Source organism: Perissodus microlepis, chromosome 7 (genome assembly GCF_051167445.1).
Source record: "Perissodus microlepis isolate ML-2025 ecotype Zambia chromosome 7, ASM5116744v1, whole genome shotgun sequence".
Classification (NCBI taxonomy): domain Eukaryota; kingdom Metazoa; phylum Chordata; class Actinopteri; order Cichliformes; family Cichlidae; genus Perissodus; species Perissodus microlepis.
The window spans coordinates 9,802,773-9,830,515 of NC_140467.1; the positions used below are offsets into that span (position 1 = coordinate 9,802,773).

Consider the following 27,743-nt stretch of genomic DNA (forward strand, 5'->3'; position numbering starts at 1 on the left):
ACTGAAGCTGGAGTTGTTGTTCTGAGTGGTAAACATGTGCTAAAGGGGGGGTGAGTGGCTAAGTTTTCTTTTTATCCAATAAAAATGTCTCCTTGCCAGATCGATTGTTGTTGCTAGGAGACTGAAGCATCCTTTGGCAAGGGGCTTCAGCTCTGCTCGTCTGTTGTTTCTCTCTCTCTCTTACTCTCCCCTCTCTCGTGCACGCGCGCTCACGGGCACACACACACACACACACACACACAGCCACGGAGCTGGCGCGCAGAGCAGTGGCGCCCATCCTCTCTCTCTCAGTGCGACTCCTCCGAGGGATCAGGAGTAGACTAAGTCAAACTTCCAGCAGCTTGAGATTTGTGCGCAACCTTTCAAGGATCGAAGCCGTCAAGGTAGGTCAAATCTCACACATTCCTGACTGGTAGGCAGTGGTTGTCAGAGTGCAGTGAAAGAATTGACAGTCCGGGAGCGTTCAAGCGCGCGTCAGCCAATCCTACTGTAGGGAGCAATTTGCTTTGAACTTTGCGCAGGATTTAAAAAGCCAGTTGTACTGCATAAACGTGCTTGTTGTTTCCTTTCAGTCACGTTCAGTAATTCTGGGTTGTGTCAGCGGAGGAAAAATGGTTGCTAATCTCTGCAGCAGATGCACGATAAAGATACAGAAGGTGAAACAAAGACTATCTGCAGTTGCGTATTTCACTCCGCGCGGAGAAGTTATTTGGGTTCAGACAAACCGCACTGAGGCATGTCCCTTGGCTTTAGGCTTCCCGGGGAAGGATGGGCGGGTAGTCTTTGAAAAGAGGCATACAGGTGGATCCGATATCTGGATCTGGTTATTGTTTATCAATGTTACTTTCCGTTTGCATCTAAGGATCCACTTCACACCTTGCGCTAGAGGAAAGGCAAGTGGACCTGCACTGAAGGTAGAACAAACAAAATGGGAATGTCCACATTAGTTGCTGTCTATGAGCTATACTGGCTTTAACTAGCAATGTTATATTTCTCACTAACAAGCGTAGAGGGGTAACAGAACTTAGAGGATAACTGGATAAACATATTGATTCATATAGCCAAACCCACATGTTATTACTGCCCTTTTTTTTTTTTTAAAATCTTCTGCACTCTACTAGAAAAACAACTGCAAATTACAGTTTTATAAACAGTGAAAAATCATGGCCCGTGTCGGAATTCATGTAGAGCAGGTGCGTTTTTATAAGCCCCGAGAGAGAGGTTGTAATTAGCTTTAATATATTAAGGGTCTATAATGTGCTGTCTTTTAAAAACAAACATAAAAACAAAAACAATGCATTTTAGGTGTGTGTATTTTTGTGTTTAATTCTTACGGGTGTGCCCAGTGAGGTGCATTTTGGACGCACTTCAGAACAGATATCATTCCTGCCCCACACCACCCATGCTGAAACATGCATCAATGTGTTGATTAGTCAGTGAAAGACTTTTGGTTATTCTTAATCAATTTTAACCAAAATTGTCATATTTTACTAGAATGATATGCAGCAGATAAGGATAAAATAATGTTTCTGTTATACTGGAGTTACTGTATTGAATTGGGAACTACTAGGTGATATATAATTTTACCAAACCATGATCAAATGTCCATCTGTGATAATCATATACTGTGGTTTTTTTTTAGCTCTATTAGGAATGCGATATCACAATGACTAGGTTACTAAATAATAAGCAATGAGAATTTTTAAATTAACTATGTTGCTCAGTTAGATAAGAGTGTATTTGCTCAACGTGAGCATGTTATCATTGCATGTGTAAAATGACAGCTCCATGCTTTTTCAGAATAATATATATGAATATAAAATATTCATGTTTCTATGATTATGGTTTTTATGTATATTGTAAAAATGTAATGTTTGATTAACTAGGCTGGGATGTCCTTATTGATATAAAGCAACATCTCTGAGTGCAAATTCTTTGTGAAACTTGTTGCATAACTAAGTTTAATTTAACAATTGTACAGAGAGTTTGCACATCAATAACTCTCTGCATGTGCGTGCAAGGATGACGACTATAGGTGGGGATGTAGTGACATGTTAAGATTTTAACTTATGTTTACATGCTTATGTGTAAATGTATTTATGTGCGTTCTTCAGTGTCAGGAGATGTTAATCTGTGGGTAAGGCAGCTGAAAATTTCTCCTGCTGAATGGATGTATTTTGTTATCAAATGTGCTTACAAGCTTCTGATTGTGATTTTGATTCGTTTGTATGTACTATATATGTCGAAATGGTCATGTACATTCCACACACTACACCTAACTGAACTGGATGTACTACAGAACCTCATCATTAGCTGCTGTAGAGCAGTGCAAAGTGTGTGTATGTGCATGCTTGTGTTGTATCATAGATTCTGACTTTAGAAGAAACGCTGACCACTACATATTATGGGATGATTTTTTTTGTGATGCGATGACAAAATGACTTTATTAGTTTATATATTTTTCTTATAAATCAGACGTATTAGCCAAAGTCCTTTTTCTAGAGCCATAAATGAGAGATTATGGTGAGAATTTATGTAGTAGTCAGTTCTTTAAGCTTTTATAGGACATTTAAAAAGTTTTATTATTCATGGGGCACAGTGGCAGTTAATAGCAGTTAAATCCAAAAGCGACTTGTGTATTAGAAATATAACAAAGTACTCATAGAAATTTTTAGAACGTCACCTTTATCATGACCTCTTTTCTGCAGCTATAGCCATATGTGCTGTGGGGAGCTCTAACATCCTGAAATGCACCTGCTCAACAGCTTGACAGGATTGTGCATGACAGCTGAGACGGAGGTGTGTTTAATCATAAGTTGGTGACTATATGTTACCAATAGTAGGATGTACATTAACTGCTGAGAAAAAAAGGAGAGAGGAGAAAGGGAATTTTGCTGCAAGCGTGTTTTTTAAGACATTATATATATTTTTGTTATATTCAATTAAAAGTCGCCCTCTGCTAAAAAGGGCCAAACTTCTTTTTTTTTTTTTTTTTACAGAAACCTGTAATAGGAGGTGATTTCAGTACATTTTAATTATTTTGGATGAAATTTACTAAATCTTATCAAGGCATACAGTACATATTGTACAGAACATCTGTTAAGCAGTGGCTTTGGGACTGTGGGATTTTAGAAAGCAATATGGATGTTCCATGTAGTGTTATTTATTTCTTTATTTATCTATGTGACTAATGTCCTAGCCAATTAAAAATGGAACATAATTTTACTGAGTATAAAAGGATGAGAACATTTAAAGAACTATCAAAACTGAGCAAAATTTAATAGACAAGGATGAAAATATACAAATATTTTTGCATCATTTAGAACTATTTGAAACAATCACATTATATAATTATCATTTGAAATTTTGCTGAGATGTGTGGCGCTCCAGTGAAGAGGATTAAGTGTGACTAACTGGAATATAAATAATTTTAAATAATTTCTTTATTTAATCGTTTGTGCGTATGTTAAAAATATCGTTTGTATGTTACATTTTTTAAAAGGATATTTTCCTGTTAAAATGTTTGATGAAGCATACGTCACTAAAACTGAAGCATAGAAAAAGCTGCTACCTACAGTCAATTACCAGCTTTTGCTCCTATTTTACAGTAATATTCATTTAAACTGGTCAACAGTGTCTCCATACTTTTGACGCTCAGGTGTTTCTGAGGACAGCAGTGCTTTTTTATGTCGCTGTCCTTGGTGCTGAATTCATTTTCTTCCTGACTTGAAGTCTTTTTAGGCAGTCTCATACCTACAAGGCATAAATGTAATTAACATCACACAAGATTGTATTTTCACAATTGTTACGTTGATGTGGAATCATGACTTTTCCTCTTTTGTTCTGTTCTTTCTCTTTCTGGTTTCTTGTGTTCATCAGCACTGAAGATGAGGGGATGAAAACATGGAATCTAATCTCAGTGTAAAGCCAAGACGAGTCTAACACAGTAAGCAGACAGGTAGGTTAAAAATGACAGTGACTTGTTTCATGCAAAAAACAAATGAACCACTTTGATGAACAAATATGGACATGAACTATGTTCTGTTTCTGCTTGCATCAGTCTGCTCCATGTGTGTTATCCTGCATGGACATGTAGATTAACAGCTGCCTCTAAGTTGCTATAGGTATGAATGGCTATTTGTCCCTATGGGATGAATTTATGACCAACCAGTGGCATCACCCCTCATTAAAAGAATAAGCAAGTGTCTATTGAAGTAATTAAATGCAATAATTTGCTGCTCACCAACAGCCCAATATTTTGTTAAAGTAGGTATCATTCCATGAAGCCATATTTGCATTCAGCTTTATGTACTATACCATCATAATAAGACAGCACTATCACTTTCTTGGCAGCTTCATCACAGAAACAAACAAACAAAAAAAACACATGGAAGTTTATTCCAAATGAATAGATCTCTGGTTTCCCCACTTTTAAATCTGCACATTGCTAACTTGCCACATCGACGTCTGGCCTCACCTACTTGATTGTCTTGTTGTTGTTTTTTAAACATGATATTTAGGAGTTTGGCTGTACCAAGGACTGATAATTTGAATATCACTCCTACACTGACTTCCAAAAGCCAGCATGTCTAAATTTTACAAAATGTTTATTTGGCATATTTTTTGGCTGTAAGACGGTTATTGACAAATAAAAATGATGGGACATAATGCTTATAACAGTGACCTAAATTAAGGAATCCTAGAAAGCAGGAGAAAGCATCATAGAGAAAAAGTTACACTGGCATATTTGTATAAAGATTCTGGTTTTCTAGCATGTATCATTTTGGGGTTTTGTTTTTGTTTTTTGTTAAATGGTTTCATTTTGTGGATAATTGCCGTTTTTAGTGATTCCATGTAGGGAGTAGTCATTAACACAAAAAATAGGTCCTTCATCCATTCTCGGAGGCCTCCTGAAGTTCTTTCTTTGAAGGTCTTTCCAGTTTTATCATTTTTTTCTTTATAGAAACACTGTTGCTGTGCTCAACATGATCCTTTCACTGTTATGCTCCAGTGAGGAAACAGGGAAGTGTTTGGAAATCACTGCTGCTTCCCACAGCTCAACACTCATCATTAACTACAGTCACAGCATACACTGAGCTGCGCACACACTTACCAGCATGCACGTGTATACACTGCGTGCACTGACATCCCTTTTTCACTACATGCACGCATGCATACATACGCTCAGGGGATGAGGCAGTGAGCGAAAGGGCAGTGGGATGTACAGCTGTGATGGTGTGTCTCAGAGAGAGATCAGACTTGTTAATAAATTATGATCTTGAGCAGGGAAACTGTGTGTGTGAGAGAATGTGTGAAATGCATAGTGAGGGGTGGCTTCCTGGTCATGCAATAGCGGCTATCGATACAAAAGTTACATGGTGCAGATGCCGTGACATTTCCAGATGTTTTATTGCTGGATTACAACCTTTTTCATCTGATGCCAATTAAAGGTTGTTTTAACTGATAGCTGATAGTACACAGCGTAATAACTAGATGAAGATCCAGAACTGGGTTAGTGTTTGGAATGGGCAATTTGAAAATGGAAAAACAGCAGTACAAGTCATTATGTATGTTAATGTTAGTGTTTTATATTCCCTTTGGTAGTGTGATAGTGGCATGCAACTGAGTTTTTTATTACTTCTGTCTGTGAATATGTGATTTAAAATGGAGGGCATTCAGCTAACGGCTTTATCCCTGTTTTAACTAAACCTGTGAGGAGCACACACAGTGTCAGTTTTCTTCTTTATCTCATGTCACTGGTCAGCAGTGTTTTATCAACTGGGATAGGTAAATGACTACTGCGTGAAATACCAAGTAGTTCTGCTTTCATTTGTATGTCATAACCAGGCAAAACTTCCTGTCACACACAGAATTGTCCAGTACTGTAAAGCGTCCCAGGTCTTGGTCACATTACAGCCATAGTAACCTTTCCTCCCCTGTTGCATCAGGTATAGTAACTACATTGTTCATACAGTATTCACCCATATTGCTCAAGTCAAACTCTCTCTATCCGACCACTCAGCGTTTCCTTGCTCACTGCTGTGGGGGCATCTGGCACACACCTGGGAACTGCATGAGAGCTGTGAATGTCATTGTGAAGTAATCAATAAATAATAGTAGGTACAGCATAGTGCCATAAGTTGGAAATGTCGTTTGGACAATTGTGAATTTAGATTTAATTTTAAATGTATTGGATAAATGTCTTCTGCAAAGCACAACGACTAAAAACAAGTATTACAACAGTAGCAGCCACTTCATTAGGTACACCTCTTCAGCCACTCGTGAATGCAGATACAGTATCCAATCAGGAAATAACATGGCAGCAATGCAAAGCATTTAGGCATGTGGGCTTAGTCAAGATGACATAGTGAAGTTCAAACCAAGTGTCAGCATGGGAAAGAAAAGTGAGTTAAGTGAGTTGAATGAGGCATGGTTGTTGGTGCCAGATCTGAGTATTTCAGAAAATGCTGATCTACTGGGATTTTCCCACATAACCATCTCTAGGTTTTACAAAGAAAAGAAAAACTATCCAGTGAGCAGCAGTTCTCGTGATGAAAATGCCTTGTTGATGCTAGAGGTCAGAGGAGAATGGCCAGACTGTGCTGAGCTGATAGGACAGCAACAGCAACTCATATAACCTCTAGCTGAAACCAAGCTACACAGAAATGCCTCTCTGACCACACAACGTATCGATCCTTAAAGCAGATGAGCAACAGCAGCAGAAGACTTCACCGGATACCGCTCCTGTCAGCTAAGAACTGAGGCTTTAATTTGCATGGGCGCACCAAAATTAAATAAAAAATGTTGCCTGATATGATGAGTCTTGATCTCTGCTGGATGAAAATCTCCGAGGAATGTTTCCAGCACCAAATTAAGGCTGTTTTGCAAGCCAAAGGGGATCCAAGACCACAACGAGCAAGGTGTACCTAAAGTGGTCTCTGTGCATATGCTTTATGGTTGTTGCCTAAAAGTCAGCTTGTTTTTGAGCTTTTATAATTTCTCACATATGACCCAATAAACTTACTTAAAAATTCTCACTTCAGGTCTTATTTATATACATTTGTGCATATACTCTTTTAGTGGGTATGCATTTGTTTTGGTTTTTTTTTTGTCTTGTTTGATATTGATAGTCACTCATAGTAAAAAAGTAAAAATAAAATCCTCCCTTGCTTTAAAACATAACAATTATTATAATATTCACAAGTCAGAAAGACAAAACTGAGCTTTTTAATATAGTTAAATAAAGAGTTCCTTTGTGCTGATGTGGGAACAATGAATTTTACAATTACAGTGATGAGGATTCCAGGGCTAATGTGGGAGGGCAAATCATAAACTTAGTACATAATTTAAATTCTAATAATTAGTGAGGAATGTCAGCGGTAATTGGTTTTTGCACATAACCACCTAACCGAAATCAAGCAAAGCCAACCAACATTTGCTCCTATCTGAAAGGCTTTTGTCTCTGTCCAACTCAATTAAATGTACTCTTCTAACAGCCTCAGATAGCTTATACTGTGGTCAACACTCCATTACTCTCTACCTGTCTATGAAAGCTCTGTGCACCTCATGTATCGACCATGCTGAGGACAGAGTTGCAAGCTGTGTGAACATGAATTAAGTAGGGTACCACAAGATCTGTGCCATGGTGAGTTAGACTGATGTGTCATGATGTCTCACAGGGTCATTACATGACAGTTAAGTTGATAGATGCAATCCACTGAGGAGTAATTCTACTTCTGACAGGTCCACTGCCTTTTATAGTGATAAACTGCAGGTCTGATGGATGCTTTCACACATTTCGCCACCCTTTTCTGTTTTTAGGTTGAACAGACATTCTTTAATGTTTAAATCATGGAGTCAGACGTGCTGGAGATCACAAAACCCAGGGAATGCACACATACAGAGACATCTGACTGAAACTTAGTGGGAAAGGATAAAATATTAATCGATTTTCAACACAATGTAGAATAATTTCTAAATTCTTTTTGTTTTATTTTTGTCAATTAAATGTAAACATTTCTCAGATGTTGGGTGACGTTGCTCTTTCTTTGCCATCAGCTATCAACAACTCAAACATATTAGAGTTACGGTGATAAAACAGAGGAAAAACAGAGACAAATGTGCATATTTTATATGTTTGAACACCTTGTTTAACATTGTAACTTGACACGAGACTCAAACGAAGCGGAGTTGAAATGAAATTAAAACTATTAATACAATTTCTGTCGCTTAATGCATTTTCATGGTTAAGTTCATACCATTTTGGAGGTCTCGCTGTACCGCAACTTACAAAAAACAGAGCGCTAAGTACTCCCACTGCAGACTTTTTGTGGTGCTCGAAGGTTAAAAGCTCTTTTAGTAGAGGATCCTTTTGGAGTACCCACTGCACATGAGAGCAGAGTCTAGCCTGTGTAGCTCTAAACGTGCTCTATACGGGTTAAACCTATTTTCATTAGAAATTTACTTTCGAGTATGTAACAGAAGGAGGATCGTGCATTCTATTATGAGAAACCAGAGTTCAGAGGCTGTGTGGTTAATATTTGCAATTCAAGTTATCCCTAAGGTCCATTTCTATGTCATGTCTAACATGATACCACCTTTTTAACCTTGGACCCTAATGGAGGTCAGAAATATACCGATTGATCAATACAGGAAAGGCCGAGTTGAGTACCTGATTATTGATTTTAACTGGTAAATGGTAATAAAAGATGGCATAATAAGCAGAGCTATAAAATGCAAGTAAAATTTGGTATGAACTTATTTATAAGACTTTTTTTTTAAACCATGTAGATTTATGCGCTAATACTAAAGGGTTGGAGGGTTGTGCATCATGTCTTGCTCGTTGTTTAGTTGTTGTATTTTGTGAGATGTTTCTGTCCTATTTATGGATCATCAGTCTTTCCTGCCTAAAACGCACTTTGTAAATAATTAATGGTCACAGCCCATTGCACCCGTTACACTGTCAGAAGTCTAGGACACCAGTTCTACACTCATATGTACACGCACGCGCACGCACACACACACACACACGCAGGTCATTGTTTTGTGAGTGGGAAAATAAAAAGTACACTTTTCACACAATTTGAAAAGGCTACACCGCACTCCGTCTTTAACAATTCATACACCTTGAATTCACATTCACTTAACAGTTGTAAGTACCACTGTTCTTACTTGGCCTTAAAAGATAAGAATGAGAAAGGAGAAAGAGATGGAAGGAGGTTGAAACACACAAAGCCACTGATGAATTAACTGATAAAGCTCTGACAGTGTGCACCGTCTTCTAAGGGGTCTGTTGTTCAGCACACAGCAGCAAAGCTTCTGATGCTACATCCATTCTCTTTCTCTTAAAAAGGAAAGAAAGAAAGACCTCACACACACACACACACACACACACACACACATACATACAGTGTCTTCTCATACTGTGAGATTCATGTCATTGGAGCAGCTTTCAGTTCTGTCAGATCTGTAATAGTCAGATAAACAGGCACATACACACACACACACAGTCAGTGGAAACACACAGGTTGTGGGGCTATCTCTCCTCTCAGCGTACCATGGTCCATCGACCCTGCATGGCTGCTCTCAGCTGGATACGTGTCATCCACAGCAGCCCTGCCTGTTAGGGAGAGAGTGAGGGCTGTGGTGGGTGTAAGGGAGGTGGAAATAAATGGGAAGAGTGGAGTACCAGCAAAGGAGGGGGGTGGAGGAAGGGATGCAGGGAGGCTGCTTTGGAGCAACCAGAGGATGTAACATGAGAAGCAAAAGAGGAGTGTGGTTTGACTTGAGCAGGGTCAGAGGTGAAATAGGGTTGTCTGTCAGATGTTACTCTGCATCATAGCTCCCAAGGAGAAGGGTCAGTAGTCTTCCTGCTCTCTCTTTTTAGTCAACAGTGCTGTTATTTTCTGCCTGTTCTTTACTCACCTCATGTACCCCCCCCCCCCCCCCCCCCCCCCCCCATATCTCTCTCTAATAGGGCTCTTTGATGATGTTGCTATGTGCCAGCTGGTGTCCTCTCCCATCCTTTTCAATTCAGGTAAGGCAGTTAATAGCTGTGTGTGCCTGTCTAATGCAAAGGTAGATGTCTGCATGTCAGTCTGTGAATTAACTGTAAAAAAGAGGTCGTGGTTTTACAGGGAGCACATATCCTGTTTATTTTTGTTTGTTTGTTTGTTTGTTTGTTTGTTTGGGCAGATGCAAAGACTTCTTGTCTCCCTTGCTTAAAGTCACAGCACATAGCAGCACATAGTGCACATAGCAACAAACCACAACAAACCAAAAAAATGTTCGCTTTAAATTTTGTGCGGGTGCATCTTACTTCTCAAGAATAAACAAGTAAAATGTGTGTTGGTAGTAGTTTGGTAAGTTTGTTACCTTGGACTTAGTCTGGTGGCAAATGATACTTTTGCTTGTTTGTTTTGTTTGGTCATGCTTAAATATGGAGCAGATGGGACAGACAGCATTTTGATGTGCACTTTCATGGGCCTAATTAGGGGTTTAATCATTCAGAAACAAAAATTTAATCAACGGTCTTCGTCACATTTCGATGTGCCAATTTCATGACATTCCATCCAGGCGAAGGGCACACTGGATGTACAATACAACTGATTGGATTTCACTTTTACTTTACAATCATTCTCAATCATCAAATGTCAAAGTATGTCTTTGGAGAAATGTTACATTCCCAAAGAATGGCACCATGCAGTACAGAAGAAAGAAAAGAAAAAAGCTGTTAACCACTAATGTGGCAAAGGGTGTTTTGTGATGTAGCAGTAGTGAGAGTTATTTCATTCTCTATAAAGATTAGTACCAGTTTATGTTTTCCTGCCACACCAAAAAAGCAAGCTGGGGTCAAAACTACTCAGCGTTTTAAAAGCCTCTGTCACTGCTCTGCATGAAAAACCCAAGGCTTATTGTCCTGTACTTTAACCTCCTTGGAAACATTTTCAGTAATGGAAAAGGGGACAAAAAGATTTTCTGTTACACAGTGTGTGCTCCACTTGCACAGTTGCTCTTGAGAAAGGAAGCTGGGTTTGGGAACTTTCCAAGAGGTTATAATGAAGCAAACATTCAATTTCAGCGGACACCATGAGATAGTGTAAAAGTGCTGGGAGATATTGTTTGACACATTTCTGGGAAGTTGACCTCAAAGGCTGCCAATTATAGCAAAGCATGGTTTCAAAGGAGTGCATTGGAGGAACTCTTAGAGTTCTAGCTCCATAAATATACAATTTTAAACTCAACAACACACATCCATAAGCATGCGTTTACACCAAGACACCCTCAAAACAAACACATAGCCACATCTGCAGCCTTCTTGCAGTGTTGTACTCAAAACTAATCTCATGACAGTGTTCTCTTTTTTTTGACTCAATAATATAATAATAATAATAATAATTATTATTATTATTATTATTATTATTATTATTATTATTATTATTATTATCAACTTTAATTTTTAGAGGCTATATTTATAGGGTCTCCAGCTTTTTCAGGGGAATACTGGAAATCATTCAAGGAGGATCTTTTTTTTTCTCCACTACAGACAAACATCAAGGGTGTGTGACGGTTTTGAGAATTGATATAAATCTTTCATTGACACCATCAATGTCATCCCCCATGTCCCTCCAAAATATAGAAATTACGTGGAATTAAATATCCATGTCAGGTAATCTCCTGTCAGAATTTGACAGGAACATCACAGTTATATAAATAATATATGCCCATATAAATGATATAAATTTTACAGTTCAAATTATGTATTAGTACTCCTGCCTTGCCTACAGTAAGAATTTATTATGTATCATATAACCTGATTTTGTGTGTCCTTTACATGCTTCCTGACCACACTCATTCAGATCTCTGTTGGTTGATGCACAAGGAAGCTAAGACATGGAAATAGTCTGCTTTTAGGTCAACCCCTCAGAGAAGCAGAGGTGTGTGTATGTGCATGTTTGTGTGCACGTGTGTGGGCGGGTGTTTGTCTGGGTGTGTGCGTTCGTCTGTATGTGTGTGATATTACAGAGCAGAGTAGTAAAGGTATGGCAGCCGCCTGAAGAAAAATTTGAGCTGCCTGCATCTAAGAGAAGCTTTCATCCTCCTACCTGCCCACTAAAGAGGGGAGACTTACTCTCTCGCTTTCTCTTACACATGTGCGCGCGCACACACACACGCCCATAAACACACACAGATAAAGTAGCAATCAAGAGAAGTTTTACCATGAGCTTGCTCCTTGGTCTAGATTGATTTTTCTAGTCACAACGTCAACCTCCAGCTTCTGTCTTATCTCTCCCGAGGATTGCAGGAGAGGCACAAGTGGCAGAATTCAAAAGAAGTGAGCTATGTCTTACTCAAGCCTTGTGAGTGACTTTTTAGTAGCCAAACGCAAACTCAGCAACACAGAGAGAATGAGGGAGGCTAACAGGATTGCTTCTTGGGGTTGACAACATTTCTGGCTAAGATCAGACATCCTGGTGATGGGGTCAAGGTGTGTGTGCACACAAAATTCTGTTTGCTTGCTTGCATTTGTTAATTTACTGATGGGTAATTTCACTGCATTTGAAGGGGAAAAAAACATTAGATCTTATATATCTTTTAATTATACCTTCAAAATAATTGCTGTGGACTAAATAGACATCAGCGATATAATCTGGCACCTTGACAAGTCAGCAAAGCAACAGCCTGGTGAGTGTATAAGTTGAACAAATAAACAAGTGCTCTACACTCATGGCCATTGCATTAGGTACACCTGTCCCACTGCTTGTTACCATAAATAGCTTATTAATCAGTGGCAGCAACCCAGTGCATTAAAATTATGAGGACCTCCTGAAGTTCAATCCAAGTATTAAAATGGGGAAGTAAGGTAATTTTAGTGACTTTAAACATGACATGGTCTTGGTACTTCAAAAACTAGTGATTTAATGGGATTCTTCCATGCAAGCATCTCCAAGCTTTACAAAGAATTATCAGAAGAAGAGAAAATATCCATTAAGCAGCAGTTCTCAGGTTAAAAATGCCTTGTTGTACCAGAGGTCAGAGGACAATGGCCAGACTGCCCTGAGCTGTTAGGTAACCAACAGCACCAGATGACCACACCGGGTGCCACTTCTGTTAGCTAACAACAGGAATATGAGGGTATAATTTGCACCTGCAAATGTAATGGTGCAGGGGATATTGTCTTGACACGCTTTGCGACCTTTACTACCCACTGAGTTTGATTTAAATGACACAGTCCACTTGATCGTTGCCAACCAATGTTCATTATGACCTTTATGACCACAGTGTTATCCTAATGGCTGTTTCCAGCAGGACAACCTCCCATGTGACAAAGCTCAGACCATCTCAGACTGGTTTCCTAAACAAGACAGTGAGATACTCAAAGGGCCTCTACGGTCACCAGATCTCAAACCAACAGAGCACCTTTGGATGCTGTAGAGCAGGCGATTCACATCACTGATGTGTGGCTGACAAACATACTGCAACTTCATAAAGCGGTCATGTCAATATGGACCTAAAAATGTTTCCAGCACCTTGCTGAATCTATGCCAAAAAGACTTAGGACAGTTCTGAATGCAAAAGGGGGTCCAACCTGATAGTAGCACGTACCACCTCATAAGGTGTACCTAATAAAGTGGCAGGTGAGTGTAATTTATTTAAGGCATGTAAGGTTTTTTTGACAGTCTTGTATTTCCAAATTGTGCTACCAACACATCAAGAATCCTGTAACCTGTATCCTGTTGATACCTTTATGTGTCCATGAGCAAATTATCTGTTACTTTAAACACTTTACACATTTTTAAGTGAACAAATCATTCTTTTTGTTCAATTGAAGAATTCCAGGGAAGTCTTCTTGAGGTCATACCTTCTGCAACACTTGCATTATGCAATGAAATCATAAACTGCCAGCTTGTTCTGGGACAATGTATGCTTTTTAAGATTCTTCACAAGGATCTAGGTTTGTTGAAATAACTTAATAAGTATTTTTTTTAGGTGTTATAGCCATAAATCATCATAAAAAGCATACATTGATTATCCCCTCAAAGTAATTTGCATTTAGCTAGTTAGTAAGTAAGTAAGCAAGTAAGCATAATTTCTTTTTACTCATGTGTAGTATTGTTTCACACGGGTCTATGCAAAATATTAATTCAAGCCCCTCTCAAATGAAGTTAAAAAAATATCTGATATAAAACACAAGCCGCTAGACCAGCCTCCTAAAAGCAGGACAAGTTTTGTCTCATTAGCCTACTCTTGCATGCATTATTGCTAACTTACACATGCTAGGTCTTAATAAATACAACAGCTAACATTTGCAGTGACCTTGTTCCCATGTGCCTATACTGTTAGAACCTATCAGAATGCACCAGCATATAATAACACAGCAGTTACTGCTTGCTTAACTAACATTAGTCAATAAACCAGCGGACCTCAAATATACAGGCGCTTACACTAGCACAGATTTGTAATATCCCCCAAGACTGGATATTAGAAAAAAAATGCAGACTTCAGACCCAGAAGCTACCGCCATCATTTAAATAAAGCCTAAATTTGCTAGCGTCATTTTGTAAACACCTTCGCTGTAATCCTTTGCTGTTCTTGCTGCCATGACAGTTGAAGACTTACTAAACACGATGCCCGTAAAATGCATGCTATCCATGCGAAAAGAAGGCCGCAGTGGAGCAACTATGCTTGGATCGTACGGCGCTACACAAACCTATACCCACTCCCAGGGTATGCTTGATCATCTATGTAAAACTGGCTTGTGAATTAATCATGTTTCTTGTTCATGATGTTTAAGGATTGGCCGAAAGATTTGGCAGTAGCATAAAAACTATTCATCTTACAGATGATACTTGGAATACTGGGAGGACTAAATAGCATCGTTGCGAGATAGCGAAACAGTATAATTTCAATCTGTTAGAAAGTTCAAGGTCAACATTATTTTCATTCAAATTAGTCATACAATCACATTTTTATGGCCTGACTCCCTTAAGACAAAGGACACAGGCTATATATACAATAGGCAAGATAGTCTGTTTGTTTGGTCTAATCATTATGAAGTTAGACCAAACCATTCTTGCTACTGCCTTTGTGGTTCTTTCAGGCAGCCATCCTGAGCTGTCAGTTTGCCAAACCACACTACGAATAAGCCTGTCAAGACACTCCCGATGGCACTCCATTAAAAGTACACAAGATACTCATGCCAAAATTCTTGAAACCCTCAGAATACAATCTCTGCTGTGCCTTATTGAATGCAGTTAATGTTGAGCAACAATGTGAGGGTGTCTGTGATGTGTAAACCTAGAAATCTAAAACTGTCCACAAGAGATGACCAACTGATGGAAATAAGAATATGATTTTCTTTGATCTTTCTAAATGATTTCTTTTGTTTTATTGATATTTGGGGAGAGGTTTTTCTCTTTGCGCTATATGGTTAGGTCTTCCACTTGCTCTCTATAGTGCCTCTCACCACTGTTGCTTATTAGTCTCATCTCTGTGGTGTCATCTGCAAATTTTATGATTCTGTTGTTGTCATATTTGGCAACACATTTCTGTGTAAACAGACTGTACTCTAGGGGACTCAGAAAGCAGCCCTAAGGCATGCATTGTAGATGAGAATGGTTTACCTATTCTCACAGTCTAGGAACTGCTTCCCAGAAAATTGTATTGAAAGCAAATCTGTAATCAATAAACAGAAATGTAATTTATGTATTTTTGATTTCAAAGTGTACTAAAGCAGTGTGCAAGGAAATGATATAGCATCACCTGGAACAGTAGGTAAATAACATAATAAATAATGTGTGGAGGATAGCAGCAATGCAAGCAAATCTATGAGTCCTAATCCTTTGAGAAGTTTTAAGATCTGTTTCTGTCACCTGTAGACCAGCCTCATTGGGTAGGCTCTGGGGTGCTTGTTGTGAGCTTTAAAATTAGTATAAAAAATGCTCAACTCATCTGGGAGAGAGGCACAGATGTTGATAGCTACACTAGGTTTTGATAGACCTGGATATTTGGTAATGTTCCTTATTTCTTGATTTAAAATTAGTGGTAAATTATGTCCAAATACACACACACACACACATTTGCACACGTATCAAATGTTGTTGTTGGGTAAGAACGAGTAGCACTGGAATATGGATATTCACAAAGAATTTAAGATAGTCACTGACCATTCCACTAACCTTGAAAAAATTGTAGCCCTGGGGCCCATGCTGTGGCCTTGGCATTGTCCTCACAGTCGGCTGCAAGCATTTCACTTTCTGCTTGCAGGCATGAAGCAAGAGCACTGACAGGTAGTTGGATTTCCCAAAGTAAGGCGAGGTTTTTGCCTCTGGTTATGCAGGTGAAATGCAGAAAAAGTTTTGGTAGCACAGATTTTAAGTTATAGAAGTCAGAATATCTCCTGTGTGATAATGGCTCCATACAGATCATTCAGTGCCTCTGCAGCAACATCTCACAAAGGGGATTATCTTAAAGGTAGAATAACCTGCGCCTTTTTCTTAAGCTGTTTCAGAAGTGGAAGGCCATAGTACAAGACTAGATAAAATAAGCAGACAGTGACCTGTCAGTAAAGAACCCCGAACAGAACAGAACACACAAAGGCTCTTTGTATCCTTTGAGAGCTGGTTCAGATGTGAGGTTCAGTCCCCTTTTTCCTTGAGCACTGCATGTTGGCATGAAATCAGCCATTTGTTTTGTGGAATAGCAGTGACATATGAAATGAAAACAAGTGAGTGAGAGCATCCCACAACCTCCTCCCACCCTGTTGGATTCCTCCAGCAGCATGGCTGTGTGCTGTTATTTTAAAACCAGCATGCTGATGTTTAGGAGTTCTATACCATACTAAACAAGTTACTTTTGAGTGTTTGTCATATGAACATTTGTTAAGTAGATTAAATACTAATCAAAGGTATCATAGTGCTTCCTCTGGAAAAAATAAAAAAGAACATTACATTGTGAAATTTTATATCAATTAATCCACTAGTTCAGACTATTCATTTTCCAAAAATGTCAACCTCAAAGGGAGACGCACTAGTTAATTTCTACTAGCACTAGGGAAATCCATCCAATAATTGTAAAGGCCTTTCAGTGTTGATAGTATTCAGTGTTCTCTATACTTCTGATATTATACATCATTTTGTACTGGTGACATGTGACAACGTCTGCCATAAAGATTTAGAAACAAAAACAATTTATCAGCAACTTAATGTGTTTTGTTGTGGTTAAAAGAAACAACACTGACTACTAACTAACTGCAAACTGTGGTAAAGGTTTTGCTGACCCACCAAGTCAGTGCCACCTGCCGTTTTTCCTATCACGATGGCTACTGTATGAGCTTTTTCACTTGATCTTGAAACATAAAATATGTTGTTTTGGACATTTGCTGGAAAAAAAATGCTTTCCCACACACCCGAGGGAGGTTGGTAAGCAAAAATTGATGATGAGTTACAAACAGTGTTTTTTATTGTGGAACGAACAGTTCCTTAATTGTCAGCTCCCTAACTCCATATATTCTGATGATCCCTAAAAAAGCTAGAGACATTGCCTAGCTGTAGGGAAGTTGATTTGCTCTATTACAGCACACTTGGCATACATTATTATATACTAAGATTTAAGATGACAAGATACCTTATCAATACCTGTTCTAAATGCAAAGGGCATAGTGATGCATTGTAATAGTACACATAATATATCAAGGTGCCGTTTCTTTACTTGTTAAAATACTGATCTCAGTACACTAACCTTAATGACTCCCAACAGAATATTTGCCTTGCAAATGCCCACAGCTCTGCACTTCAGCTTGCAATGCATGGATGCTGCTAAAGCTAAAGCATTTTTACAGGACAAAACCCCCTCCAGAGCTACAGAAGCTCTTGTATAAATTTTACCTTTATACTCACATGGTTTGTACTGTCCAAACATGTAAACTGCAAAATCTGTAGAGTACCGTCTTTAACATTTAGCTCATATATTTCATATATTTTAGGCCAACTTTGACAAAAATGGAGGTGGAGCACATTAGTGAAGAAAACAGTCAAAACACAGCTTTAATTGAGTCGTAAGCTGAGTAAGTAGCATCAGCTGTTGTTGGCCTCATTGTTGTCAGACAGCTTCTTTCATGGTAAAATGCATTCAGCCCTCACTCTGTAATTATGCAAGGGAGAGGGGGAACAATAAATCTGATAACACACACACGCACACACACATGCACACATATACTTAGGGGTATAAACTCATGGACAAGCGGAGAATTGCTGGAACAGAGATGAGATTAGAGAAGCTTTTCTGATCTGTGGCATGAGAAGACTTGGCTCGTGTATCAACCAGCCATCTAAGCTGGCTTATCCTGATACAACCAGGGGCAGACACCCCACACACACACACATACGCGCGCACACATGTGCACACTTACAATAAGAATGTTTACCGGGTGATGTAAGGGAGGAGGAGGTTGGAGAAGAGTGGGGTAAAATCTCCAAACAATTCCATATCCCTGTTAGTCATGGCCTTGCTTTGCCTGTAAAGCAGAAATGACTGAGCCCTTGTTAGCAGTGTCCCCAAACTCCACTAAAATGTCTACTTTGCTGTCTTTCTACTTCATTGTACCACAAAAAGTATTTCAGCTTTTAGATTTGCCCTGTGGCATGTGGACTGACAAACTTATATCCCACTCTTCTTCCCTCCTCTCTTTTCTCCTCCTCTCTTCTCCCTTCTTCTGCAAGCAGAACTGATGCCCAGATGGTGTGCCCCTCCATGTGTGGTCCAGTTCAGTTCTCCCTGACCGTTTCATGGGCCACAAAACAACCCAAGAATCCACGGCCGCTGCCTGACTCAACCCCACTGAGCACTGTCCACTTCACTCGTAACCCCTCACCCCTAACCTTAACCCTTAGCCCTTCGCTTCCCTCTGTCTCGCTCTCTGTCACGCCTGTTCTTGCGTTCTGACAATCCTCCCTGAGCACAACATGGTGGCCCGCATTCCCTTTCTTGTTTTGGTCATGATGTGTCAAGGCGTTTTGCTCTCAGACCCACCCCAGTCACGTCGGGAGATCCGCATCGAGGGTGACCTGGTGCTCGGCGGCCTGTTTCCAGTGCATGAAAAAGGAGCTGGCATGGAGGAATGTGGCCGTGTTAATGAGGACAGAGGGATCCAGAGGCTGGAGGCCATGCTGTTTGCCATAGACAGAATCAACTCGGACAAAGCTTTGCTACCAGGGGTCTCCCTAGGGGTCCACATTCTTGATACCTGCTCCAGAGATACCTATGCACTTGAACAGGTGGGTGAAGATTGCCATTGTGCATCAATGGCAGATGATGAATCTAGACAGTGTACAAATGTAATTTTCTGCCATATGGTAGTTTTCCCGCACACCTAAAATTTAGTCTCACTACCACAAAATTAGATCGCATCATAATCATATCTTACATATGTAAGTCAAAGTCAGTTTAAAGGACATTAAAGGTAAACACATGACAGCACTGAAAGTAATCAAATCCCCACAGAAGCACATTGGTGAAATATCGGGATAATCCATGTGAATGCTGATGTAACGTTTTAGGTACAGCACAGTTAAAATCTAATTAGTTGTTTTGTGCTCCTGGGCGACTTGAACTTTTGCTATATTTTGTCTTTAAAAAGTTGCTCATCTAAGTAATTTTTGGCCTCAGAAGTTAAATGTGCAACGTTTCCATTTTAAATCGAGTAAAACCATAGGCTCTCATTAAAAGGTAATATTCAGGTGAAGTAAATGTACCTCAAAATTCTATTTTATTCACAAAGGAAAAAGGATATTGCCTTGAATGATAACAGCAAATCCGTGATGAGAAAGATAGATTGAAGCTATTTTCGATGGGGGAAATGAGCCAGATAAAAAGAAAGGATGGCACTTTCCCCTCAAGGATTGTTATCTTCAAAAAAATCTTCTGATTGCTGAGCTATTTAGGTATGATGCATCTAGTGATCTTACGCAATGAGCTCTGTGACTGATTGCATAAACCTTGAATTGTTGACATCTGGTTTCTCTAAACAGGTTGTGGATTTATAATTTGTTTTCCACAGCAGTTTAAATACAGTATAATCTGCCTTGGTCTCGTATGAGTTAATTTACAATTTGGACCCTGTACTGAAATGAATCAACCTCATGTGTGAAGCAATAGATTTTCATTGTCCTTTCAAGAAGAGAGAAACTTTGCATTAAAAAATAACCTCAAAGTATTCAACTTTTATTTATGTAGCACATTCATTACAGCAAAAATACTTCAAAGGCTGATTAAGAATTAATAGATAACATAGACCATATTGTACCCTATATGATCCATTACACTTCTTCTAAAATATCTGTGTCTCTGTGTTGCCCAGGCTCTGGAGTTCGTAAGAGCCTCTCTCACCAAGGTGGACGACACAGAGTTCATCTGTCCCGATGGATCATATGCTTTGCAGGACGACAGCCCGCTTGCAATCGCAGGAGTCATAGGAGGATCTTTTAGCAGTGTCTCTATACAGGTAACAAAAGTACAGAAGTAGTTATACAAACAACAATCACTGTGATCATCTACTTTTAACTTTCTGATTAACTTTTTGCTTATTCTCCCGTGACCAAGGGTTAAAGTGACATTTTCCATTTCTGCTGTTTTCATATTTATGTGACTGTGTATGTATGTGTATGTCTATTTCTTAGAATCAAGCTCCATCGGTGTGCTCTTGTGTGTTTTTCCAGCCCGTGTAGCTCTTGTCATAGAACTATGTAATTTGCATAGTTTAGCATAAAACCTCCTTCTCCCTTACTCCTCTGTGACTGCACAAAAGCCTCCTCCTATCAGTCCTTAAATCCCTAATCTCTGAAACTGTCTCTCTGTCTTCTCTTTCTCACCCTGCCCTGTCTTTTTCTCTCTCTTCCGTTTTATATATTGCTTTTTTTTTCTCCTCTAAATCTTTGCTCTCTCACTTCTCATAACTTCCTGCTTCCCTTTTTTTCCCTCCATATTTATATGCATTCTGAGGCATCCCTCCCGGCTATTTGGGGAGATCTCAGTGTATGCTGACCTCAGCCCCCTTCTTTTCCTCCTCCTCCTTCCTGGGGCAGCCATTGTTAACACATCTGCACTGCCTCTTGTCCTTCATCAGACATAATTATGCTTTGTTTTCTTGCGGCTCATTTTTGTTGGCCTTTGTTGCTGGGGTTTTTTTTATCGTTTTGTTTTGGTTTTTTTTTTTATCTAAACAGCAACCGTGTTTACAAGACCTGAACTGTGTGCTGTTTTGTGATCTAATGCCAGTGAAGCTAATCCAGCTACTCCTTCATGCCTTTGTACTTGGCCAGTCTGTCTGTGGCTTCCAAATGAAGTAATAGGGAATTATTTTATGTTTAACCATGCACAACTAAACTCCAGTGCCTTGAAGGCATTTACTTAGCGAGCATGATTCCTCCCCTCTACTCATTCATGTCTCTGTGTATATGTCTCTGTGTGTGCATGTGTGTGACTTGCATTCCAAGGAGAAAACGCACAGAACCCCTCCTCTGCACCATTTTTTCCGTCCTTTACTTTCATTTCTTTCCATATCCACATCCAGCCCATTCCTATGCATTTCTCCCTTCCCTCTCTCTCTCACAAGGGAAGAAGGCAGCTTTCGCTAACAGAGTAAACTCTCCGTGTCCCTACACACAGCCCTCTTAGGTCATTGTTCAGTGGCAGGTAATGGAGCAATGCGGTTACATTTTGCAGCGTGACCTTCCGTGACATTTAAGTCAAGTGCCATCTTAAACCCATAAAACCTGCCTGCAGAACTATAAGCAGCCATCAGTGCGTGCGTGCTTGTGTATGTCAGCGCAGGTGTTGGCGTAAGTGTCGGCCTGTTCTGGCGCACATCGGTGTATGTATGTGAGCGTGTGCTCTAATCTTCTGCATTATTAGTCTAATGAGATTCTGACATGTTGTCAAAACAGCTCATCAGCTGAGCTATGAATGAAATATAGAAAAGCACAGACTGATGCGCTCTAAAAGGATTAAACTGAGGCGGGAACAGAATGGCTGTGTAGTTTGTGTTTATTTGTGGGTGCCTGTGCATGTTTGATTGTGTATGTTTACATGTCTTTGTGAGCGCGAGGATGTCTTCCAGTCGTATCTCTACTGTTTGTGTGACACCTGTGATTGAAACTGCAATAAACAGAACATGACCACAGCCCAATCAATAGTAAAAGGGAATGCAATATAGACGCTACTAGAGCTCAGACACCCGTCACTAATAAATGATTCACCATTTGCATATGTACTTGCTGTGTTTTCTTTTATCTTCATGTTACGCAAGAAGCAACTTCCACAAGCAGAGATCTTCAATATATGTTGCCATTTTCCATATGGAAAAAAAAAATCTTTTCTCAGCTTTTATTAAAAATATTTGATTGAGTGCCTTGCAGTCAAAGGTTAAAGATCACTTGAAACAGATAAACACTTACACCAACTTTAAATAACTAAGCGCAAGAAGCTTTAGCAGTTTCAAACTGATGCTATTGTTTTTATATATTTCAACCCTATAAACATTCCTTGTGCTGATTCTCAGTTCCACTTTGTTTTAACTTTACCATTCCCTTTCTTCTGCCAAGCCTTGGTACAGCCCTTCATTTTATCCGCTGTTTGTCCTGTGAAAAGCAAAACACACCTTCCTGTGGAAGTTCTGCTTCCATACGAATTAAACGTGTAAGTAGCAGCCTAGTGGTGCTTATCAAATACACCTGATTAACTGAGCACCAGCAAATGTAACCACATCTTTAATCTATGCCTCTGCTTTCTAAAATGGCTATGGCAACACAGCTTAAGTTTGCTAAATGGAAAAAACAAACACAGCACATCAGCATAAACACCTCATACCAACTGTCAAGCACGGTGGTGGAGGAGTGATGATTTGGGCTTTTTTTTACAGCCACAGGACCTGGACACCTCATAGTCACTGAGTAAAACATGAGGTCCTCTGTATACCAGAATATTCGAAAGACAAATTTGAGGCTGTCTGACCGACAGCTTGACTGAAATTGGGTCGTGCAACAGGACATTGAGTCCAACTGCAGCAGCAAATCCACAACAGAATGACTGAAAAGGAAAGAATCAATGTGCTGCATTGGTCCAGTCAAAGTTGAAACTGCAACCTGATTGCTGTGGTGGGACCTCAAGAGAGCTGTGCATGAATGAATGCCCACAAACCTCAGTGAACTGAAGCACCTTTGTAAAGAGGTTTGTTGGAGTTCCTCCACAACAATGTGAGAGACTGATGAAGTCAAACAGAAAATGATTATGTCACGTTATTACTGCTAGAGGTGGTTCTACAAGTTCTTGAATAATGGGACTGTGCTTAGGTTTTTCAAAAGCTGCCTAGAGTTTTAGAGTTTTTTTCATTTTTTTTTTCATGACAGAAACTAATAAAAGTTACTATAAATGTTAAGTTTGACATGTTTTGGCCCTTAATTTTTTTACTCTACCTTTCAGACATTGACTACGTTCAGTCTAAGTGTCAAATCATTCCTAAAGAAAATACTTTTTATACTATCACCTAAAAAAAATCATCAAGTTCATAGAAAATATTTTAATAAAATTCAGACTTATTAGATTGTATTCACACTGATCCATAAGAGTATAATCAGTCAATTCTAATACAGCTCTGGATACATAACATTAAAAATATAATTTACAAAAAATTATGGGAAATCTCCTTTTGCTCATTTATCCCTGGCTCTTCTCAATAACTTTACAGTGTTATCTGCAGCAAAATATTAAAGTTAAAATATTAAAATATATTTCATCATGTCATAGGAGCATGGGCTATGAAAATCCAGTAAAAAAAAAAAAAAAGGTATCAATCAATCAATGTCAAGACTCTAATTTTAAAGCAGTTGCGATAGCTTAATTTTACAACAGCAGGCTCAAAATTATTCCACCTGATTTATGTGTTCCCTCAGGTTGCCAATCTTCTCAGGCTCTTCCAGATCCCTCAGATAAGCTACGCTTCAACAAGTGCCAAACTCAGCGACAAGACGCGGTACGATTACTTTGCCCGCACTGTGCCCCCTGATTTCTACCAGGCCAAAGCCATGGCTGAGATCCTGCGGTTCTTCAACTGGACCTATGTGTCCACCGTCGCATCCGAGGGTGATTACGGGGAAACTGGTATCGAGGCTTTTGAACAAGAGGCACGCATGAGAAACATCTGTATTGCCACTTCAGAGAAGGTAGGAAAAAGAATTAATTTGCACATTTCTGTTGTCAAATCTACATGGCTATAAGAAGCAAACAGAAAGAAAAACTAAACAAAACAAACAAAGCCAAAACTTCCATGTGGAATGTCACCCTGATGTATGGCCTACGGCTGCACCAGCAACAATAAGCAAAGTGCTAAATTTGTCCGCTTATAAAAGTTTGTCTTTACGTCTTATCTCGTCCTACACCAAATAGGGTTTAATATCACACTGGTGTTATCAGTCGTGAACCAGAAAATGAAAGCTTATCTTTAAGAATTCATTCCGGGTGCTTTCACAGTCACATTTTTCATCTAATTTGCTACAGAAATGCATGTTGGTATGAGACTGTGAGACATATCTTTTTTTGTCACATTTCCGCCTATGATTTATGTGATAAATAATTACGAATAGGGAACATAAGCGGGAGGAGCATGTACAGTATGTCTGTCATTAAATTGCAGCATGTCTCCTCTTTGTCCAGGTGGGACGGTCTAACGCGAAGAAGTCCTATGAAGCTGTGATCCGTCAGCTCCTCCAGAAGCCAAACGCCCGTGTGGCTGTTCTTTTCCTGCGAAGTGACGATGCCAGAGAGCTGCTGGCAGCTGCTGCCAGGCTCAACACCTCCTTCATATGGGTGGCCAGCGACGGCTGGGGTGCGCAGGAAAGCATTGTCAAGGGAAATGAGGTCACAGCTGAAGGAGCCATCACGCTTGAATTGGCAGCCAATCCCATACCAGAATTCAACCGCTACTTCCTTAGTCTGAACCCTGTCAAAAATCATCGGAATCCCTGGTTCAAGGAGTTCTGGGAGCAGCGGTTTCAGTGCTCTTTTGGGGGAGGAGGCGGAGTGGTCTTGGGAGAGACGCCTCCCCCACCATGTGACAAGGACTTGTCGATGGACAAGAATAACTTTGAACCCGAGTCCAAGATCATGTTTGTGGTGAATGCCGTGTATGCAATGGCTTACGCCCTACATAACATGCAACGTAGCTTGTGCTTTAACACCACCAAGCTGTGTGACAGCATGAAGGCCTTGGATGGGCGCAGACTCTACAGGGATTACATCCTTAATGTCAGCTTTGCAGGTAAGAGAGCTATAGCACGGCAAACAGAATGAAGAGTGATAAGGTGTTGAAGTTTTATGAAGAATAAGAAGTAAATGTTGGAGAGGAAGCTGGTGGAAAGACAGCAGGACAACGATGGGAATTTTCAGTCCCTAGTTAACAGTCCTCTGTGAAACAATACAGGGATGTTGTCCTTCTCCTCAGCCAAAGCAGCCACGAACATAAAAAGTACTGAAACAAATCCACTTAATTGCTATGTATTGTCAGAGCCAGCTTGCCATTGACACCTATTACCCATGCGTAATTGATACGACACTTGAAAGTTGCTTTGAGGAATGAGAGCTTCAGTTAATCCGTCAGCCATATTCTTCTCTCTTGCACTAATGAGATTGTGTGTGTTATAATAGCTCCTATAGCAGGCTGCCTGTCTGTCTGTCAGTCTCTGTAGAGTTGGGAGTGAAGAGACAGAGGATTGGCTTGACTGACAGATGGCGTACAAAGGAAAGCGTTATAAATAAACTGCTGTGTCTCAGGGACTGACACAGGTTTAGAGGTGCTTATTCCTCCACCAACCGTGACCAGGAGCAGACATCAAAACAGCCAGACAAACAACACTAACACGGCAGATTTGCCATGGGACGCTGGGGAGAGAGAGCAGCAAGGATGGATGGAAGATGAGAAAATGGCATCGCCTATGAGGGGAGGGGGGGAGGGAGCTTACAGATAAGAGTGACAGGCAGACTAAAATGAGAAAAGAGAGTTTGGGGTAAGGTAAGAGAGCGTAAGACAGAAAAAGAGATAGGGAAAGAAGGAGGGAGAGAACAAGTGAGCACCGAGGCAATTCCGGAGTGGGACGGCATGCGTCAGCAGAAGAAGAGAATTCTCTTTGAAATTCCCCATCTTCATTTCTGCTACAAATCAAAGTGGAGCATTTCTGTCTGAGAAGAAGAGCGAGTATAAGATAGAGAGTGAAGAAACAGTCAAAGCAATTGCAGTTGCATCCTCCACTTGGCACCGATGATCCCACTCCATTATAGAGTACATACAGTGAGAGATGGGAAAGATATGCAGATTTACACACACGGGAAGCTGACAAATGCTCTGGAGTGGGTTTTGGGGCAGAGGAGAGAAAAGCAGGGAAAAGCAGAGGACAGCAGATGAGAAAGAAGGTGTGAATCCCTCTGTGACTTTCCTACATCTCTATGTCTGATAATACACTCCCTCTAACACCGCTTCTGCCTTCTTTTTAATACTGATGTATGTCTGCGAATTGCATGTTTTTATTCTTCAGCTGGTAAGAAAGAACAGCAAATACAAACAACCTGAGTCCTTTTACACTGACAGTGCTGACAGAATGACAAGCAGCTGTATTGGTAAAAATCCATTCAGAGAAGCTGTGCTGATAAGAGCTCAAACTACGTGGAAGACGGTACAGTTAAACTGGGAACTTGCGGCAGTGTTTGTTTTGAGGTATTGGTTCGCCCAGAATGACTCACTCTCGCTCTCTGCTGTACATATACATCCTTCCGACTACAGTATGTAAGGAAGAAGCTGAGGTGAGTTGAGGTTGAATGTGGGGTATGAATACTGCAGCATCACCATCCGCAGTGCTCTCAGTCTGAACTGTAGCAGACGGAAAACCAACACTCTTCAGTGCTCTCTGTCTCCCTCCTTTCGCCTTCTCTTATACACACATGCAGGTTTATTGCACAGTCTTTGCATTGCATCAAAATCGGAGCTTCCTTATAGCTTCCAAATGTCCCCTAGGACTGTGTTCTTAAATGTAATAAGACTGTTGTTTTATTAGCTTTTACTGACATTGTATGTGGTGCCCTAATGCACTATTCTGTGTTAAAAGCAGTGTTTTCATATGCGGCACTCTTCATCTAATCTCGTCTTGCTAGTTGCTATGGTAATGAAGCCGACACTATTGCCAATTGTTGAAGTGATCCGGTAGATCATGGGAACTGCTCCTTACCAACTAGTAACAGACACAGAGGCGTTTTTTTACACATTTTTATGAGGCCTTACAACATGCTTCATACGCAAAACGTAGACATACATACACACAAGAGGCACATAAACGCCTTCCTAACAGTCTTTTTTACAATGAGGTGGCTTGAAATGCTTGTTTTTCTACCAGCATGAAATTGCAGACACCCCCAACCCACACACTTCTCAAAGCCATCATTCAACTCCCACCCACCTCCCCGATCTGCAGCAAACAGATCAGTATATACACACATGCATGCAGTCTTCTGTTCAAATAGTGGTGATAGATGTGATATTCCCCCTTCTCTCTTTCTCTCTATGTGTGTGTGTGTGTGTGTGTGTGTGTGTGTGTGTGTGTGTGTGTGTGTGTGTGTGTGTGTGTGTGTGTGTGTGTGTGTGTGTGATATGTCTGTGTTAGCAGAGGCGGTGTGCCTTCAGGGCCATATTGAGCTTGCTGCAACGT

General features: G+C 40.0%; 1 protein-coding gene across 4 annotated transcripts in view; it reads left to right on the forward strand.

Annotated features, from left to right (window-relative positions):
• Positions 1 to 211: 211 nt before the first annotated feature.
• grm3 (glutamate receptor, metabotropic 3) overlaps positions 212 to 27,743 on the forward strand; it is a 40,053-nt gene continuing 12,521 nt past the window's right edge. The window contains exons 1-8 of one of the 4 annotated variants that reach the window (XM_084933272.1): positions 212 to 383; positions 2,709 to 2,799; positions 3,880 to 3,958; positions 9,977 to 10,036; positions 18,723 to 19,274; positions 20,357 to 20,500; positions 23,946 to 24,215; positions 24,706 to 25,309. In XM_084933272.1, coding sequence (XP_084789398.1) covers positions 18,963 to 19,274; positions 20,357 to 20,500; positions 23,946 to 24,215; positions 24,706 to 25,309 — 1,330 coding nt within the window. In that variant the 5' untranslated portion in view covers positions 212 to 383; positions 2,709 to 2,799; positions 3,880 to 3,958; positions 9,977 to 10,036; positions 18,723 to 18,962. Of the gene's footprint in view, positions 384 to 561; positions 657 to 709; positions 915 to 2,708; positions 2,800 to 3,879; positions 3,959 to 9,976; positions 10,037 to 18,722; positions 19,275 to 20,356; positions 20,501 to 23,945; positions 24,216 to 24,705; positions 25,310 to 27,743 lie in introns of those variants that run through there. The other 3 variants (XM_084933271.1, XM_084933274.1, XM_084933273.1) reach the window with 3 other exon arrangements.